Source organism: Silurus meridionalis, chromosome 2 (genome assembly GCF_014805685.1).
Source record: "Silurus meridionalis isolate SWU-2019-XX chromosome 2, ASM1480568v1, whole genome shotgun sequence".
NCBI lineage: Eukaryota > Metazoa > Chordata > Actinopteri > Siluriformes > Siluridae > Silurus > Silurus meridionalis.
In genome coordinates, this window is record NC_060885.1 from 5,307,394 (window position 1) to 5,327,365 (window position 19,972).

The 19,972-nt window shown below is 39.2% G+C and overlaps 1 protein-coding gene across 1 annotated transcript in view; it reads left to right on the top strand.

Annotated features, from left to right (window-relative positions):
- The window catches only part of nr3c2 (nuclear receptor subfamily 3, group C, member 2), a 134,454-nt gene that overhangs the window by 55,621 nt on the left and 58,861 nt on the right, over positions 1-19,972 (top strand). Inside the window, exon 3 of the mRNA XM_046833428.1 lies at positions 17,893-18,020. Coding sequence (XP_046689384.1) covers positions 17,893-18,020 — 128 coding nt within the window. The remainder of the gene's footprint in view (positions 1-17,892; positions 18,021-19,972) is intronic.

A 19,972-nucleotide genomic window follows, 5' to 3' on the forward strand; every position in this document is an offset into this window, starting at 1 on the left:
TCTGGAACAACACAATCCCCTGGTAATTGTTTTATTCTTTATTCAAATTTTGATATATTTTATAAAATGTCATGTTTTGACTTCCTGTCAATGAAAAATATTAATATTGATAGAAATGGTTACAAAATGTGTATTATGAATAAGAGGCTGAATTGTAGTTTATTGGAGGAGTTTTTGTTATATAAAAAAAAGGCGCCAGCAAACAAATCCAGCGATGTGATTCAAAGCTGTGAACAATACAGAGGCAGAGGTCAGGTGATCAGCAAAGAACAATATCAGGGGTAATTCCATATACGAAAACACAAAACAAAACAAGAGGTAATCTAAGAAGATGAAAAAACCAGAATAACAACATGGAACAAAAGGCTTGGTAATGTCAGGCATGGAAACACTGAGCGAGCGAGCGATAGTTCACATCGGGTGGATGTTTGTGAGCGCTTTATATAGTGATGGGTGTGATTGGGTCATTGGGGACAGGTGTACATGGTCAGATGTGACTGTATATGTGGGAAAGTGCATTTGTGTGTGTTACCAGGGGTGGCAATGTTTCTAGGTCATGGTGCATTCTGGGAAACAGTTGCAGTATGTTAACTGAAATAGCGATGGGAAGATTGGATCATTTGAGTTACTTGGTTCTTTAAAAATCGTTCATCAAAATCTTTTTTTGAGTCATTTTGTTCCTTTGATCAGAAATAATATAAAATATACATTTTCTATAAGAAAATCCACCAATGCATCTACACACACGAACCTTGTCTATAGTTTCAATAATGAAAATAGGGCAATGCTACGGTGGCTGAGAAGTGCAAAACACACTAACAAATCCAAAAGCAAAATAACAAATGCAAAAACACAACAAATTCAAACTAACCGGAAAAGGTAGGTATAGTTTGTGAATGGAAACTTACCGATCATTGGACGAGACACCTGTCATTCAACAATACAGGAAGTACAACAGTCTCTTTTTTTTTTTTTTTTTTTAAAGCAATTAGCCATAAACAAACAACAACAGCCATATACGCTCACAATGAACGAATCGTTCATAAACGACCCGTCACTTCCTGGTTGCATGATTCGTAACGTGAATATTCATATTCATAGTAGTGTTCATAGAGTGTTATAGAGTGTCACAATGATTTTGTGTGTGAATGGGTGGATGAATTAAGTGAGGGCGTAGAAACGTAAACCTTCTTTATCGCCTCTTGATCTTTTAATGGTTTATTAGATAATTACGGCTTCTCAGCTTCTGTTCTCGAAATCTCATCAAACGAGACGCACCCATTTACATTCCGAGTGTTTTTTTCTTACTCAGGTCTTCACCCTGAGAAACTCCTCCATCAAAGGTCGAGAGATATGATGACACACTCATCCATACACAAAGCCTGCAAATCTGTAGAGTATTTACTAATATGAAGATTTTTCCGGAGGTCTTCAGTGAATAAATAAACATCCGACGAGCTTCTAGTGTTCTAAACTCTAAGCTTGGATGAGTTGAGTTTGCTTGAAAGGTTTGTGGAAACCGGTTGCCCTTGAAAAATTAAGTAATGGTTCATTTTTTAGCATCGCTCGTCACATTTTCAGTCCAAAAAGAGCTCAAATAAATTTCAAAACCTTTGAGAATAAGCTTTTGTTGAAGTTAAGACTGAGATGTACTTCAGATCACAGTCAGCTGTGAATACAGGTAGTCCCTAATTTAATATGGTTTGACTTCTCACAATGACGATAGCAAAATCGTGAAAATACTTACATTTTAGCGTAGCAGCTTGTATATGCGGTATGATCTTTGAGATGCTGCCAGGATGTCCACATCTCCTGACTTGTGAGATGTTTCGCTCTCGCCAGCAGTCACCAGAGTTCAGTTGTCTTATAGTTAAATTGCGTATCTTTTTCTGTTTTTTTCAAAGGCCAGTTTTAGCTCTTGTCAGAGCACACTGATTAGGTTATTCGGCTACAGGTGTGACCCGGACGAACCCTCCATTCCACCCTCCATTCACAAAACGGTGCTCGTTCACACACCCGCCACCACGTACATATATACTGTATAGTTTATACCGTACAGTAGTGTAAATTTCTCTGTTTTGCTAAATTGTGGACTGAAATATGTTAAATTATTAATTATTACTACTTCATAACAATCACTATTCTTCAAAACTCCTGGGTCGACTTTTTCAAGTTACAATGGCGTCCTCATAACGCATCTCCATCGTTAGTCGGGAACTACCTGTATTTGGTTTTACTTTATCGAAATTGATTTACTTTTGTTTGATTTGACTATCGAATCCCTTTTAGAAAGATCGCTTTACTTCTTTTGCTTCATTCTGGCATGTTGAAGAGGCTGTTGTGTTGATCTTGGTGAATGCAGTGTTGAGGTGCAAAATGTGAATTGTATTTTAGGAAATTAAACCTTAAAATTTACTTGTTTTTGGCTTTTCACTAACACGTGTCTCGGTGTTATGGCATCTACATACAATACCAATACCAAAGTAGTTCAAATCAGATATTCCAAGTCTTTTACTTAAGTCATATTGCAATTGGTTACTTTTAACTTGTAATGGAGTAGGTTTTGCAGTTAGGTATCTATTCTTTTACTCAAGTATGATTTTCAGGTAATCTTTACACCTCTGTTTAACGCCACTTCTCAACAACAAAGGCATTCATCAGACAAGGAGTCTAGCATGGTCATTTTTCATTAGCAGACACCGCTCGATAAATCCTCGATGCATCCTGAGGGACGCTCATGTGTTGGTCCGAAATGCTCACGCTTTGTGGTTTGAGAAAAATCTGAAAGGTAGAGATGAAATGCAGCAGAATATCGAGACCCAGGTGTGAATCTTATTGTTTATTGTTTTAAAGCATTACAAATCATCCTAACCGCAAATCTTTACTGTAGAACGCAGGCAGCTGTTGAATTCATAAAGAGGTCAGTGAGTGCATAAAACAAACTGGAGCCCAAACACAGATTGACAGATTAAACCATTGCTCTATTTTTTTTTTTTCTTCCCATATCTTATTTTTTGTTCTCGACCCTAGCGATTATCAGAAATCTGTAGCAGCCTTCTGCTGATTACACATGATATATAGTTGACTTCCTGTCTGGGCAGGAAGTTTGGCTTGATCGTTGTTTAAAAACAAGTAGCGAGTGCTGACTTCCTGGGCTGAGAGGACCGGCTTGGCTCTGTGTGATCCTCCCCCCAGATAATCCCTCACTCTTTAGGGATTTGTTTTTTCCTGTTTGTCCTTGGTGGGATAACGCAGGCATGTAGGTCGCCGCCAACCGGGGCCGTGTCGATCGCACGGCGCAGGTAGAAGCAGACGGAGGAGGAGCGAGGAACGAGGTGAATGCTGGGTAACAGGTTTGCCAAAAGCGAGGGATTTGTGGCGTTAATGAAGCAGCTTTCTGTGCTTTGAGGCAGCACTGTTTGGATCTTTGGGCTTGCCGCTAAGCCAGATTAGTGTAAATAGTGAGGCGTATTACTGCAAAGGTGCTGAATACACAGGTCGGCTCTGTGTAGCGATAGCATCGGGTGGCCACATGGGGCAGTTGGGGTTTGTTCTCAAAAGGCCCCACTGTTTTAGAGAAAAAGTGATTGCGTTTTACTACTGGGGAATGTTAGAGATTTTTACACAGGTAGTTTTTTTTTTACACATTCAGCACAAACAACTTGTGCTAGCAAGTGTGTGGAAATTGGCAATTGAACTAATTGGGAGAAAATAGGGGCAAAAATTTGTCCAAGATATAACATTGATACAGAACTATTTCTTGGGTACTTTTGAAAACAACTAGCCTTATATTTGTTGTTGAGACAAAACTAAAAAAAATTGGACAGTGAATTATTATAAGAAAGTTTTGTAGATTTTTTTGTAGATGTTCTGTAGGGTCCAAATGCGAGATTTCTGGCTCTAAGAGAAGAACTTGTGTAAGACAGAGAAGATGTTAGCAGACTTACAGTCAAACATAGTGGTGGTAGCTTAATGTATTGGGGTTGTTTTGGCGCAGGGAAGGTTGGAGACTTTTTCCGGTTGAAAGAAACCAACATGGCAATTATTCCATACCTCAACACCATACAATTCATAATTCATCAGAACCAGCTTCACCGTACAACAAGAAAATGAGCCAAACTGTACAACAAGCTCAGTAAGCTATATTTAGAAAGCAAAAAGTCGTCTGGAGGGATATCTATCATGAAACATCCTGCCTAGTCACTGCATCTAAATCCTATTAAACTGCTCTGGGATGAACTGGATCACAAGGTCAGAAAAAGGTCATCCTATTCAGCTTTGAGTTAAAAGTTAAGAAAAGTCAGGTGTTTCCCCAAATGTGAAACGTAAATATATGCTATGTGTAATATGTATGAACATCCGATGCTACGTTACCTAGAAGTGGTGAAATAAACTATAATTACACCCTTTTTCCAGGATATATGAGATTACTACCAAGCGTTATAGCATTTATACAGTAGGTTACGAGCAAGGGAACATCTTATTTCTATGTTTATATTAGCGGTTATGGAAGGCTCATAATTGCACTACTTCATTTAAAAACTAAAAATGCGTAATTATATATCATTATTATATTGATGACAAAGATTTTTTCAAAAGGAAAATGTTTATGCATGAAATCCTTGGTGCACAGCTGAGAGATACTGTGGCTGTAATTATAAAGACTGTCCTACTTCTCATCCGCTCATACTGAACATCCTGTAAACACATGTATCATTTGAGTTTAGTTTTCTACATCTGTACACTGTAATGATTTACAATTCCACTATAGAAAAAGAGGACCGGGTCTGTTTTTATTTAGTGTGATATCAGAGAATTTCATTTATCAGATCAGTCGAATGATAGAAGTTTTACTCAAGCTAATGAGTGTTGTTAAAAGCTGTTTAAAACAATCTCAATTATTTACACCATTGTACAATTTTGCATCTGAGATGAATCAAAGTTACAAACGTCATCATCATGATGTTCAACAACAAAGACTGTAATCTTCTGTAGAGAATTCATAAGAAGGCATACTGAAATGGAGTCCTCTCAGAAGAATTATATCATGAATCCTTGTGAAAAGGTTTGCTGACTGCATTTGCAGTGCATTTGTTTGAAGGTACAGAGTGCTGCTTTGTCACAAGGGGTCTGACTTCTCGGCCCGTTTTCGCGTTAAGACTGACTTCGGTGTTCACAGGATGCCTCGGTTTTGATCTAGCATCTTCTGAAATGTAAACCTTCATCCCCCGCACATCCTGTTACAGCTATCAGCTCACTGATTTTTCCAGGAAATACAGTATGCCCTATAGATGCATGAACTTTGCACTAATGCTAAGCTAAAACACACACACACACACACACACACACACACACACACACACACACACACACACACACTCAAAACATCACATAAATAGGTATTGTCCTGCAGGCTACTAATACCTTATTTCTATTATATATCTATCTATTTCTTTATTTTTTTTTTTTTTATAGTTTCTGTGCTTAATTAAGATGCCTGGTTTGTCATAGTTACCAAATTCATGCGCAAATAGCACAGAGTCAGGCCGGAAAATCAGCAACGACCGCAAGAGATCATTATCGCTTATTAAAAGAAAGGAAGTAAACTCCAAAATAAGCAGGAAAACACAAAACACCTGGGTTCACTATCGGTGACCTAAATACCATGAAGATTATGGGGTTCGCCATTGGACGCTGCATTGTTTTGCTTTAATTTTGGTGAGTCTAATTGACTGATAGAAAGAGGACAATGCAGATAAAGATTTGCTACATTTTGGATGTACATGAGGCTCGTTGTTTTAGATGATTAGCTGCTCCTGGCACTAGTTAGCCTTTTATGACAAAAAGTGTAAACCAAACTAAAAAAAAAACAAATACAGCAGAATGAACGAAACAGATTAATTCACAATCTGTATAAACAAATGTATTGGGACAATTGACCTTTCTTCCCATATGTGGTTCTTCTCCAAACTTTTACCACAGAGCTCGAGGCACACAGTTGTACAGGATGTTTTTGGATGCAGTACAATAAAAAAATTGTGTTCACTTGAACTTAGCATGGTAATACCCCTGTGCACAAAGACAGCTCCATGAAGATATGGTTTATATGGTTTGTAGTGGAAGATCTCCTACTATAGAGCTCTGATCTCAACCCTACTGAACACTATTGGGATTAATTTGAACACTGACTGCACCCCAGGCCTCCTCACCTCACCTACATCAGTACCTGCCTTTACTAACACCCTTGTCGCTGATTAACACAAATGTCCACATACAGACTACAAAATCTAGTGGAACAGATTCCCAGAAGAGTGGAGGGAACTATAAGAGCAAATTGGGACTAAATGTGGAATTGGATGCTCAAAAAGAACATAATTATGACCAGGTGTCCGCAGACTTTTGGCAATATAGTGTATAATTATATGTGAAGAATACAATTCGTGAAACAAATACAATGTAAATCAACATTTAAACCGGATAATTTGTGTATTCATGTGTAATAAATGCAAACACTTGGGTGTGTGCTGTTATATAAACAGGTTTGAGTTATTGTTACCACATCAAAGTATAATTAGAGGGGTGTTTTTTTTTTCCTCTTATGAGAGTAACCATTTAATTATTTATTTCATAATTTTTATTTCATTTATTAACAATCTACACATTCTGCGTTTTTCATAGTTATCTCAATATGAGATATGTGAGGAAATCTTAGGGGTTGATTGTTCCTGAAAGGAGCTTTAGCCACAAAAATAACATTTGTTGGTACCCAGAAATCCAGAAAACTCTAGAATTCTGCATCTTAAATAAAAGGAATCTAAAATGTCCAACAACAGGTCAATGTAATGCTGCATATTATACTGTCTGATACCAATTTTCCAACAAATACCAGATTTTTATAAAACAGTCACACATTTTTCTTACATTTACCTCAGGAACTTATAACAGGAAGTTTTACTAAGGCACTTGATTATTTTGCTAAAAGGTGTGTTAGTCATTAATTCGATTATTTAAAAGTAAACGTCCATCAAGAGGTTGGTGTGAAGGTGCTGAATTACTGTTACCGAACTGAAGTATATTTATTGTGTTTCGTTTTTTAATTTAGTAAACATTCACGCAATTGACTCTCAACACTTTCTGTCCAATCGGAATGTGGTTTAATTAAATATAAGAACGCACCAGTTTCATCTTTATGTCATATAGAAAAAGGTAAGAGATATCTGACTTTTATCCACCATCTTTGGTTCCTCCACACTTCCCCAAATTGCAAAGTTGGAGATACAGGATGTCTGGATATGGTAGATTTTGTTTGTTTTTTCGAACTAGGAGACCCAAACCTGTTCCAGCATGACAATGCCCACTGTATACAAAGCCAGCTCCATTAAGATCTGCTTTGGCTCTATTGAACACCTTCGGGATGAATTGAAATTCCCAGGAAACTCACCACACCTACATCAGTACCTGATTTTACTAACACACACATGGCTGAATGAGTACAAATCTTATGGTTAACTGTCCATAAAATTTATTTCATATATGTCAATGTTTAGAAATTAGTTTTGGCCTCAGATATTATATTTCACACTTCCATTTAAAATGAAGTACATATTCTTGTATTGAAAACCACCAAGAGGTGAAATTGTAGTTAGCTTCTGTACAGGCTAGTCATCATTCTTGCTAATTAATAACATTGACTACCAGCTATGACTGCTAAGGTGCTAATCAAATGTGATCGAATAGAAATCAGTGTCACAAGCTAACACTGAGGGTCATGCTGATTTTATCCACAAAGTCTTTTTGTTTTGTTTTTTGTGCAAGAGCCAAGCAAACCCTCATGCTATCTTCCTGAGCTCCATATTTTAATTATGCGGCGCGAAGTTCTGTCAGTCAGACTCTCGCTCTTGTTCTTGAGAGCGATGGGACTAGTCTGTCTGGTTCCACCGCACATTTCCTTGTCTTCTTTCTCTCCATGCAGAGGTGTGTGCAGGCGGGATGCAGGTGAGAGGAGATGTGTGAAGGTGATATAGTGAAGCGTGTTTTTTTTTGTTTGTTTTTTTTTTTAAGGATTTTTTTTTTTTTTTTTTTTTGCATACCTAGAGGCCGTTCTTCTTCTTCTCCATCCGAACATGTTTCACTCGCTTGGCTCGGTGCCTCACAGAGAAGAATAGAAATATGTGAAAGAGTCAGGTGGATTCTGTAGGTTAGAAAAAGTCAGGAAAAGTGATAGAGCGAAGAGATCGATAAATGTAGGCTTTGCGGAATTGCAACTTTTTGTGTGTTAGTTTTTACACGAATTAAAGACAGCAGGATTCAAAGAATGCAGCACAGTGTGTGTGTGTATGTATGTGTGTTGTGTTATTGTAATAAGTGATATTTTGGGATACGACATGCAGCCGAACAGAGAACATAATTTGATTCATTTCATCACATTTATAACCATACACAGTACGAGGAAGAAACCTCGAGACTCCAAAGGGGAACCCATCCTCATTTGAGTGGCACCAAGAGTGTGATTATGAATCATTAAAACATTACATACACCGGAGAGTGAGAAATATCACGAGAGCTCAAGTGTGTGATTATGAGTAATGTCTTTTCTACAGTCTCATACAGATTGTAAGAGCCAAACATTGAAGTTTATTTTATTATCTATGGTTTATCCTTTTTATAGAAGCAATTTAGTAAGTGAATTTAATGCTTAATTAAATATTGCAATATTTCTGAATGTATACTTTTGTTATGCAAAATGAAGCTGCAATTCCAGTTTGTATTGTTTATTAGACCTCATATTAGACATGGGACTTTTTAGTTAGTTATTTACATTTATTATTTAAATCCATATTCTGTTCATGTAAACAGAGGTGATTCAAATACTTTATTATTGTAGTTAAGTAGAATATTCTGGAATCAGTATTTTACTTCATTACTACTTATTTTTCTGACACGTTTTTACTTTCACTCTACATTTCTTACACAAATATCTGTACTCTCTACTTCTTACATTTCCAAACCAGGCTCGTTACTTAGTTTTAATCTATTTGGTGATCAGTATTTGATCTTCTCATTGCGCCGTTTTCAGCTCCTCAACCAATTTCCTGTCATCGCGCGGCTTTTTCAATCTACCGCTGGCGTATCATTTCCTGGCTCTCACCCACCACAGACTTAGACTAGTTTACAAAGCGAACAACGAACAAAGCAGAAGGCAACAAGAAGTCTGGGGTTAACGTGGATGAGACAGAGGAAGTCAGTGATGTAAACATGACTGATCACCTGATTATCAGCATCTTTTCTCTGCTTGTGTTCTATATGGTAGATGTTCAGCCTGGATACATTTATTAAATAACATTTTGAATTCTTATATCAGTATATTAATATGGTGAGGTTCAGTTACCAGTGTGACACTCAAATAGGGAGTAGTAAAGGCTACTTTTTTAATAAAGTACATGTCTGGGCCCAAACATCTTTACTTTAACTTGAGAGAAAAAGTATAGTCAGTACTTCTTCTACTACTTTTACCTGAGTCTATTAAAGCACGAGTATCTGCACTTCTACTTGAGTGAACGATGTGTGTACTTTTGGCATCTCTGAGTGTAACCCGCTTTGTGAAGTCATACTGTATACTCAAGATTTTTCAATAGAAAGTCCAGTATCACACACTGCACCTTTATGGTCTGAACATAAAGGAACTGTTTTAGCAGATTTTATTAGCAGGCAAACGATTATCCTATTGTCTCTCACAGGCTGACAGAAAGCACTAAGTGGCTGAGAATCCTGATCCAATCAGGGAAAACGGCTCCCCAGTCAGCTGTAGAGAGAAAAAAGAAACCAGCGTCGACCTTTTTCCCCTCAGAAGTGGCCTCTTCACTATCAAGCATTTATATGACGTTCGTCAAGGAAGCAGAGAAAAACGACTTTGGTCCAAATGTTATGACCTTGTACAGCACAGGATTGTGGAAAAATGTGGGGGAAAAAATTTCTGTCTGTAGAAGAAAGTGTGTTTGAGGTGTCACCTGCTGTTATATTATCATCATCCAGGTGGTGAGATGTGGAGTAGGGTGAAGATCTTTTATTTGTGGCTACATTTAATGCTCATAATGTCTGTGAAACAAGTTACTTCCTGCAACAATTATGCTATAACAGCTAAGAATTATTGTCTCACTGAAAAAAAACAACATTTCAATACCATCAAAAGTGGTAAATATATATCCTGTCACAAACAGTATACAACCCCAATTGGGACTAAAATGTAAATAAAAAAACAAAATGCAGTGATTTGCTAATGCATATTTTATTCACATTAGAACATAGAAAACAATTGTTTAAACTGTGAGAGGAAAAATTAGGTCATTTTGAATTGATTGGCAGCAACTCTATGTAAAAGATAGACATTTTAAATGTGAATCCATGTACGTATTTTCTGGCCCTGAAATTAACCCCGCCTTCTTCCTGAACATATCTGCTCAACTGGGCCTATTTTCAATTTTTTTTTCTTTCGGATGCTCCCATTAGGGGGCGCCACAGCGGATCATCCGTCTCCATACCCCCCTGTCCTCTACATCTGCCTCTTTCACACCAACTACCTGCATGTCTTCCCTTACCACATCCATAAACCTCCTCCTTGGTCTTCCTCTTTTCCTCCTTCCTGGTGGCTCCATCCTCAGCATTCTTCTACCGATATACCCCATGTCCCTCCTCTGCACATGTCCAAACCATCTCAATCTCGCCTCCCTCACCTTGTCACCAAAACATCCTACATGCGCTGTCCCTCTAATAAACTCATTTCTGATCCTGTCCATCGTCGTCACTTCCAACGAAAACCTCAACATCTTCAGCTCTGCTACCTCCAGCTCCGCCTCCTGTCTTTTACTCAATGCCACTGTCTCTAAACCATACAACATCTCAGGTCTCACCACAGTCCTATAAAATTTCCCTTTCATTTTTGCAGATACCCTACTATCACAAATCATGGGCTTATTTTCAAATATAATGTCAATTAAGACGGCATGTGGTTTGAGCGGAGGAGTCGTGCCTGCTCCGAGACAGGAAGAAGAAATCTCTGCCAGTGTTTTTATTCCAATTTCACACGAAGCACTCTAAAAATTACAGGCTGCCCCTTTAAGCGTCACACTTCCTACAGCTCCGGCAGAGTTCCTAGAGCAGCATTCAGTTCAACAGTTCACCCGACAAGAGGGTTTTTTTTCTTTTTTTTAGGCACCAGGCCAAATACACACTCTCTAAACAGCCACTGGAAAAAAAAGAGCTCCATGCAGAAGATTGACACCTGACAACCCCAACATGCGTCGCAGTGAACAGGGTTAGCTCGTAGGTTGTGTCTTTTCGCAGTCGATCTGTCAGTCTCGCGTCAATCGCGAAGCCTCGGCGCCGAGTTGCTGCGGATCTCAGCTGACTCCGGGCTCCTTAAAGAGCCGTAAAGTATGCAGAATCCAAACAATCCTGGGAATGCTCGTGCCGCCGTGTCTAACGCGGTCTCCTATCAGTTCCCATCGATTCCACATTCATCTTCAACATCTGCTGTAGAGCGGAACGGAGTTACGTTTATATCAAGCTTTTTTTTTTTGTGTGTGCTAAAACATTTACACTTCTGTGTGCTCGTAAAAGGATAGAGCTCGATTTATTGGGCAAAACCATATGGGAAGTGTGAGGAGTAAAATTTCAAAAATGTAAAATATTTAAAATAATTCATATAAAATTAAAATCTACAGATAAAATGTAATAGTGTTTCAAAAAAAATTTAAGAGGAACAACAGAATATAGAAAAATAGTTAGATTCAAATAGTTATTTATTGTTTTAGTTGAAAGTTTTTTAAACAGGTTGTTAAATTACACATAAATTTATACATGAAATAACTTTCACCTTTCTTGAATTAATGATCAAAGTCTCAACTACACACCTTTAACCGCTGTAATTACAATTATCTCAATTATTCAGTTGCATAATCGAGTTAAATGGAGTGATTGTTGGCCGATTACGCATCACGCTCCGCTTGTTAGTAAAGCTAAAGAGCTGATGTTAGCATAGACACCGATTAGCATGACGTCTCAGGCTGAAGGTATGCAGTATGTTTTTTCGACGTTTTGGAAAGGAAATGCTTTTCTTTTTCTGATTTATTACTAGTTATCAGTGTTAAATTGTTGCTCTGTCAGCGACTGAAGGGTGAGAAAAAGGAGACCTGAAGAAAAAAAAAATATTTCAAAATGTGAAAGTACTAAAACGTACCTGTTTGTACCACTTCTATTTATTCAATAAATTATTATTAATTTGTGAAATTTATTTACACAGCATATTACAACAAATTACACACAAATGCTTCACTTTATTGTCTTGTTGTATTGTGTTCTAATGAGTCGCAGTCCGGACAGAACCGCATGGTGTTGAAGTATGGAATGGTTGCCATGTTGGTTCAGGATTCCTTTTACCTGCAATAAGTCTCCAACCTTCCCTGCTCTAAAACCATCTATCTTCCACTTCTATGGTTTACTGTGGGGGTGAGGCAGTCTGCTAACATCTTCTCTCTTGTTCTTCGTCTTGCATAAGTTCTTCTGTTAGAACCAAAAAATTTGGACTCATTTGTCCACTTTCTTCTACTATTCACTGACCAATTCTTGTTTGTTTTTTGTTCTTGTTTGCTGCATAGAAACAAAAGGATTGTGAATAGTATGTTTATAAAGCAGAATAAAAAAAAGGTGTGCATTGAGGCACATGACTTTGGAGAGGATTGTGGGGTCCATATTCCTGATCCTGGTGAAGGAGTGACTATAGCTGCTATAATGTACATGGGAACAGGAACATATTAAATCTAACTAAAGACTCACTTGCTAATTATTCTCACAAAAGAAAAAAACGAAAAAGATGCACTGTTTAAGATCTAAATAATCATCTACGGAGTGATTACATTAATTCCAATTTAATACACAAACCTGACACTTTTCCGAAACCAGCATGGCTGATAGTTTTATTCCAGTTGATCTGCTGCCTTAAGTTTTTATCAACTCAAATCTGCGATATTTGGTTTCACAAGACCATAGCGTTTAAAGAGGTAGAGGTGAAAGGTTTTTTATATTTTTTTCCCGGGAAAAAAAAGAAGCTTTTTTTGTCCACAGACACAAGCACGGCACATCGGCCGATTTTCACAAATAGATTTTTCAGCCAGTTGCAGCTGCTTTCAGGCCGCATTTCTGAACATTGCAGCTAATTCAGCTAATCTGTGCGTGTTGTTCGTCATGTCATACTGCATTAGTTTAATGGAGTGTTATTATCTCAAATTTAGCACACGGCCTGATGTTTTTCTCACAACACTGCCACACTTTCGCCCTCCGCACGTCAGCGCTTTCACCGGACACTAACCCGCTGCCTTTCGCACGAGGACTCACGTTGTCTCATCTCCCTGTGATTTTTTTCTGCTTTCGCTTCAACACAAGGCTTTTAGAGTGGAAAAAAAACTTTTGTAAACAAAATTTGATTTTAACGCAGTCAGGCTCCTTTTAATCACGCGTGCCAAGTGCCCACGGCGATCGGCTCTTCGGGGCCTTTGAATCGTCTGCCTCGCCAAGGGGGCGAGCTAAAGCCACTAACAAATTGAATGCGTGTTTAGACTGGTGCGATAGAATTAGATCAGCTCCCCTGATTGTGTCAGGGAGCCTCTGCAAGTTCTCGCTCGAAGCCGAGTGTGCCTTCGAGAGCAGACGGCTCGTTAGGACGCGATGATGTTGTCAGAATGTTAAGCGGACAATTACCATGCACTATTGATTGTGATGGGAGGGAGCTCATTAGCGACGGGGAAGGAGTGAGAGCGAGAGGGGGAAAAAAAAGGGAAGAACTGGTTCTCTGTCAATTTCATAAAATTGCACAAAATGGGAAAAAAGCAGGTCTGGTAACCCAATTTCTGCTAAGAATAAATACCTTAGAGGCATGCTGTTATAAAAAATAATCAGTGATGGACCAGGATGATGGGAATAGATCACTGGAATTGATTATCTTTCTTTTTCGCCTTAAAGTGTTTTATTTCCTTTTTTGCCACACCAGTTTGCAATAATTCCAATTGAAGTCTATGTGAAGTGGCTTGAAATGGACAATCATTTATTATTCATTATTAACTTCCAATGATGCCTTGGTGGGACATATAGATTAGCTCCGCCCCATTTTAAACTAGCCAATAGGATTTGGGCTAAGCCATATTTAACATTGAATGTTAAACTAAATTAAAAAAAGCTGAACGTTGTCATCAGATGCGTTGCCCTGGATTGGGGGTGAAAATTTGTCTGGGTTTTGTAAGCCCACTAACTTATAGATCAACTTTACGGCAGATTCATATGTGCTTTTTGTTCATCCCGCTCCATTTAGTCTCTATTTAATCTCTATTATAATTTCCTCCACTCTTCTGGGGAGATGTTCCACTAGATTTTGGAGTGCAACATTTATGTTCATCGGACACAAGAGTGTTAGTAAGCAGGTACTGGTGCAGGTGAGGAGACCAGGGGTGCAATCAGAGTTTCATCCCAAAGGTGTTCAGTAGGGTTGAGATCAGAGCTCTATAGCAGGAGATCTTCCACTATAATACAAACGATGTAAACCATATCTTCATGGAGTTGGCTTCGTGCACGAGGGTATTGTCATGCTGGAACAGGTTTGGGTTTCCATTTTAAAGTGGACGCAAAATCGTATTATACCGCATCCAATCGTGTGCCCTCAGCTTTGTGGTAACAGTTCGGAGAAGAACTGCGTATGGCAGAAAAGGTCAGGTGTCCCAATACTTTTGTCCATATAGCATGTAAATTATTAGTTTTAATGTCGAATTAGTGCATGATATGGAACCTCAGCTGTAAAACGCTGCTAGAGCTGCTGTTACAGAAAATTAATTAACACTTTGTTCTGACCAATCAGATTTGAGAATTCAACTCAATAAAAAGCATTAATCTAATAATACAGTGTTGGATTAATCACAGCAGAGAAGCGAATAAATTAACATTCATGCTGAGTTACTAATATATATCTCAATCATACAACTAAGTAGCTAAAGGGCCTTGCTCAGGGGCGGCAGCATGGTGTGGCAGCCTGGGATTTGAACTCATGACCTTCGTCCGAAGTCCAATGCATTAACCTCTACCTCACGACAGAGGAATTCAATGCTCTCGTTAGTCATTTCCGTGAGATGCGAGTTGATTAGGTCGCTGTGTCTCTGAGAGGGAGAGAGAGGGAGGGGGTGACTTTGAGCTCGGAGGCGATGCCACACTTCTGCACGCTCACGCTTATGTCAGGTTTCTCTCCCAGACTAAATCGGATTTCTGCCGAGTCAGCCCGACTATTTGGAGTGCACGCCTCGGGTTTTTTTTCTCCTTTTGACTGTTTCGATTGCATTTGGAGGGCATAGGATGAAAACCTTCCCCCTTTCTTTCTCCTTCTTTCTTTCTTTCTTTCTTTCTTTCTTTCTTTCTTTCTCTCTCTCTCGCTCTCTCTTTCTCACACTCCCTCTGTAGCTGTTTTGTCATTCCGCGTCCTTCTCTATGCGCCTGTCCCAAACGGCTGGGCTGCTTGGCCTTTGTCGTGGGATGTAACTCGAGCGTTTGTACGGGCGAAAGGGTAGCGCTGGGAGCTGTTGTTCACTTTCGGAGCCCATCTCAGGAGACCACCTCTGAACAAGCTTCTGATCTGGAGCAAAATGACGAAGCATACGTTTGTGAGTCACTGACATATGCTGCACTCTTTCGGGTGCCTGGGAACGGCAGGAGAAGCGCATAACATCCACACACACAAACACACACTTCACAGAGCACAGAACAGGCCATACTTTCTCCATGGGTGGGGATTCAAACGGTATGCGATAAATAATTAATAAGCTGCTTACCGAATGTGTGTTCTGTAGTCAGGATCGAGGTGAACAACCATCAGCCATCGCTCTGATAGTCAGTGCTCATGGATTTCCTCTCGTGTCTTTCAGCGTTTCCTGTTTCTTTCCCACATCAGATTGTGACTAAGTCATATTTTAGGTCAAACCCAAAGTGCAACACTTCAGCCATGAGGTCAGCAGGAAGGAATCATAGATTTGTGGGTCATGTGATCAAACTGAGTTTCCAGTAATGGAATTGAAAAAAGTGTTTTATTTCACTTATACCTCAATACTTTACTTCTAATACCCCTCTCTCTCTCTCTCTCTCTCTCTCTCTCTCTCTCTCTCTCTCTCTCTCTCTCTCTCTCTTTCTGTCTGTCCACCTCTTTCTCACTATCTCTCACTTTATTCTCTTCTCATCTTTCACTCTCAAGCTCACCCTTTCACTTATCTCTCAGTCTGCCACACTTCTCTTCTCTTCTCTCTCTCTTCTCTTCTCTTCTCTTCTCTTCTCTTCTCTTCTCTGCTTTTTCTTTCACACTCACTCTCTCACTCTTCTCTTTCTTATGTTTGCCTTGCTTTCTCTCTCTCTCTCTCTCTCTCTCTCTCTCTCTCTCTCTCTCTCTCTCCTCACTCTTTTCCTTCTTTTTCAGTTTTCACTTCCTTCACTTGCTTTTTCTTTCTTCAGTTTTTTCCTCTCAGTTTTCAGATGCTCCCTTTCTCTCTCACTCACTCTCCCACATGCTCTTTCAAACTCTTCTCTCATCTGTCTGCCCCTCTCTCTCTCTCTCTCTCTCTCTCTCTCTCTCTCTCTCTCTCTCTCTCTCTCTCTCTCTCACCCTCTCTCTCTCTCTCTCTCTCTCTCACACACACACACTCTCCTCACTCTATTCCCTCTTTCTTCTTTCTCTCTGTTTTTTTCCTCTCAGTTTTAGGTGCTTTGTTGGCAGGACAAATAGGTGCACATTTATATTGCCAAAGCAGGTAAATTTTGTGGAGCAGGTAAATATTGCCGAAGGGAAAAAAGAAAGGGGAAAAAAACATCAGGAGAATTAAATGAAAATGTAAAGAGCAAATAAAGGCAAATAAAATACTAATATTTTTAGATAAACAGGAAATAGTGCAATGTACTATCTCTCTCTCTCTCTCTCTCTCTCTCTCTCTCTCTCTCTCTAACTTCACAATCCATTTTCACTCATATGTTAAAAAACAATCACCAGTCAGTCCACAAATGATATTTTGGATCTGATGCCTAAAAGAGTTATTATTTCTTTTTCTTAAAAAAAAGACTTCACTAAATCTGTGCATCTGTATACTGAATTCTGTCTCTAATTAATCTGAAATGAACATAGTTAACATTTACGGTATTTGGCAGAGGCTCTTATCCAGAGCAACTTACAATCATATCATTCGCAAACTGAGCAGTTGAGGTTTAAGGGCCTCGCTTAAGGGCCCAGCAGTGGCAGCTTGGTTCAGGTGGAATTTGAACTCACAACCTTCTAAACAGAAGTCCAACACCTTTACCACTAAACTACCCTTCCAGTCTAACTTCTTAACAGAAGGTCTTGAGTTGAAATCCCAGCACCACCAAGTTGCCGCTGCTGGGCCCTTCAGCAGGGCCCTCGAGCAAGACCCTTAACCCTCAACTGCTCAGGTGTAGAAATTGAAAAAGGTGGGGAAAAATGTCCGCTAAGCACCATAAATGGTAACAGTTTGGGGAAGAACCACATGTGGATGGAAAAGGCAGTAGTCTCAATACGTTTTCTCTGAAAAGTGTACATATATATAAAGTTTATTTGGAGCGAATGATCTGTTACCAGATACGCGATAATGTATCAAAAAACGAGCGAACGGACCCAACTCAGTGACGTAAAAGTCAGCACTTTATTTTTATAAGAATGATTTGACACCTTCTAGCCTGATTATTACCGATTTGCCAACTCAGCACCGTGGTCATTAGTGACGCTGTTATTGGTTTTATTACGACTAAATAAAGTGTGTGTGTGTGTGTGTGTGTGTGTGTGTGTGTGTGTGTGTGTTCTTATCACAGCGCTCCACTCAGACACTCATCCTCGACTGCTAAAGTGTGTTTGGTGTGCGGGGACGAGGCGTCCGGGTGCCACTACGGTGTCGTCACGTGCGGGAGCTGCAAAGTCTTCTTCAAGAGAGCGGTGGAAGGTACGACACTCGTCTCAACACTCGTCTCTCTCATACCAACTTCACATCCTGTTTTTCTATCTTTCGCTGCTGCTTTTATTCAGTCGTTGTTTTCCGTGAGCCGATGATTGGGGATATTTTCACACGTTTCACCGATTTGTAGTAAAGTGGTCAAAGCATCGTATAAACTGATATTGTCTGGTTTCGATGCAAAGGGACGAATCGGTCAAGTCGAATCAAGTCGAGTGGCTTTGATTGTCATTTTAAAAATCTACAGCTGATCTACAGCACACAGTGAAACCAAATAATGTTCCTCTGAGATTCTCTTCATGAAACAACAAGACAAAAGGACTAACTAGGACAATGATACGGTAAAGCAACAAGTACCTTTGACCTTTGACCTTCAGTCCAGTCAAACTGCATTTTTATATTTTTAATTTAGAATTAAACTCGTTTTTATTTGTAGAGTGGACATTGACTCGAAGAAGATTTACAGAGATAAAGCAGTAATAAAGAATGTATACGTTTTTTTTTCTTTATAATTGCAAGTTTGAAAAAACCCTAAGATGGCATGAGGCAGAAACCTTGAGAAGAACCAGCCTTAAAAGGGAACTCCTCCTTATCTTGGTGGCATCGAATGTCCATTTATTACAGTTTATCATTGTTCAGGTGCGCAGTGATGGTGATTAAATTCAACTGGTGGTCCTGAGCCATTGTAGCAGACTGTTGATATTAAGAACCAGTCCAGATCCACACTCAAATCTCCTGTGTTGCTTTTTTAATTTCATGGATCCCCAGGACGTTGATACGAAACCATCTTTATCTGCACACAGTGGTCCCTAAAGAGGCCTCCTTTTTTTTATTTAGAACAGAATTATTGATCCCACAGCGAAATTTTTGTTTCTTTTGGATATCCCAAAGAAAGAGTGCAGTGTCAGCCATGATACAGCACCCCTCCAACACAGAGGGTTAGGGGCCTTGATTAAGGGCCCCAAGAGTGACTTTCTGATCAGTCACCCAGAGCCTTAACCACTGAGCTACGACTAATATGTTCAATTTAGTACCTACTTTTAGTACGAACTGAAATTATTATTTAATTATAAATGTATTTATTTTGTTCTTACATTTTTAGTACTGCTTTAGTACTTTTTTACTGTCCGACACGCAAATAATTCTCTCTTCTCTACAACCTGCTCGCTCATACCGACTTCACACTTTCTCTTTTTTCTTCTGCTGTCATTTAGTCTCTGATTATATATGATTTGAATCAGGTTTTGGTGGAAAGTGGTAGCTCAGTGGCCAAGGTTCTGGGCTACTGATCAGAAAATCAGGAAGTTCAACCCCCCAGTATTGGCAATCTGTCACTTTCGGGCCCTTGAGTAAGGCCCCGACCCCCTCCGTGCTCCAGAAGTGCTGTATCAAGGTTGACCATTGCTTAGATATGCGCAGAAAGAATGACATTGTGCTGTACACGTGAGAAATATAGTAGGTTTTAAAATGAGCCAATAACTGTAGTTACTGTATTTCAGCACACTTAAGGAGTTTGCAGTGGAGCTGTCAGGTAGTGTCAGGTAGTGTGTTTACATATAAAACCCGGGTGGCCATGAAGAAGCAGCATTGATTCTCTAAACAGCTCTGTGTCCGATAGCAGCATCTAATTATCGAGTCTCGGCAGTCAGGCGTAGTATTTTCCCCTTTTTTTTTTTTATTTTTTTACATCCAATTACCTGCGTAGACTTCGAAATTCGTCTGAGTAGGTTGAACAACTCGAATCGAATAGCCCGATTTTACACTTAAATAATACCAGGTCTAGAAACGTGTTTCATTTTCTTTTAGTACATAAGGTTTTTTTAGTTTCTTTAGTTTTATTGTAGTCTTTATTTTTGGGTGCTAAAGTCTTCCCACATGAACAACATCCTATTTAGGATTTCAAATTTTTTGTTTTGAAACCACTGATTGGACAAAGAAACTAC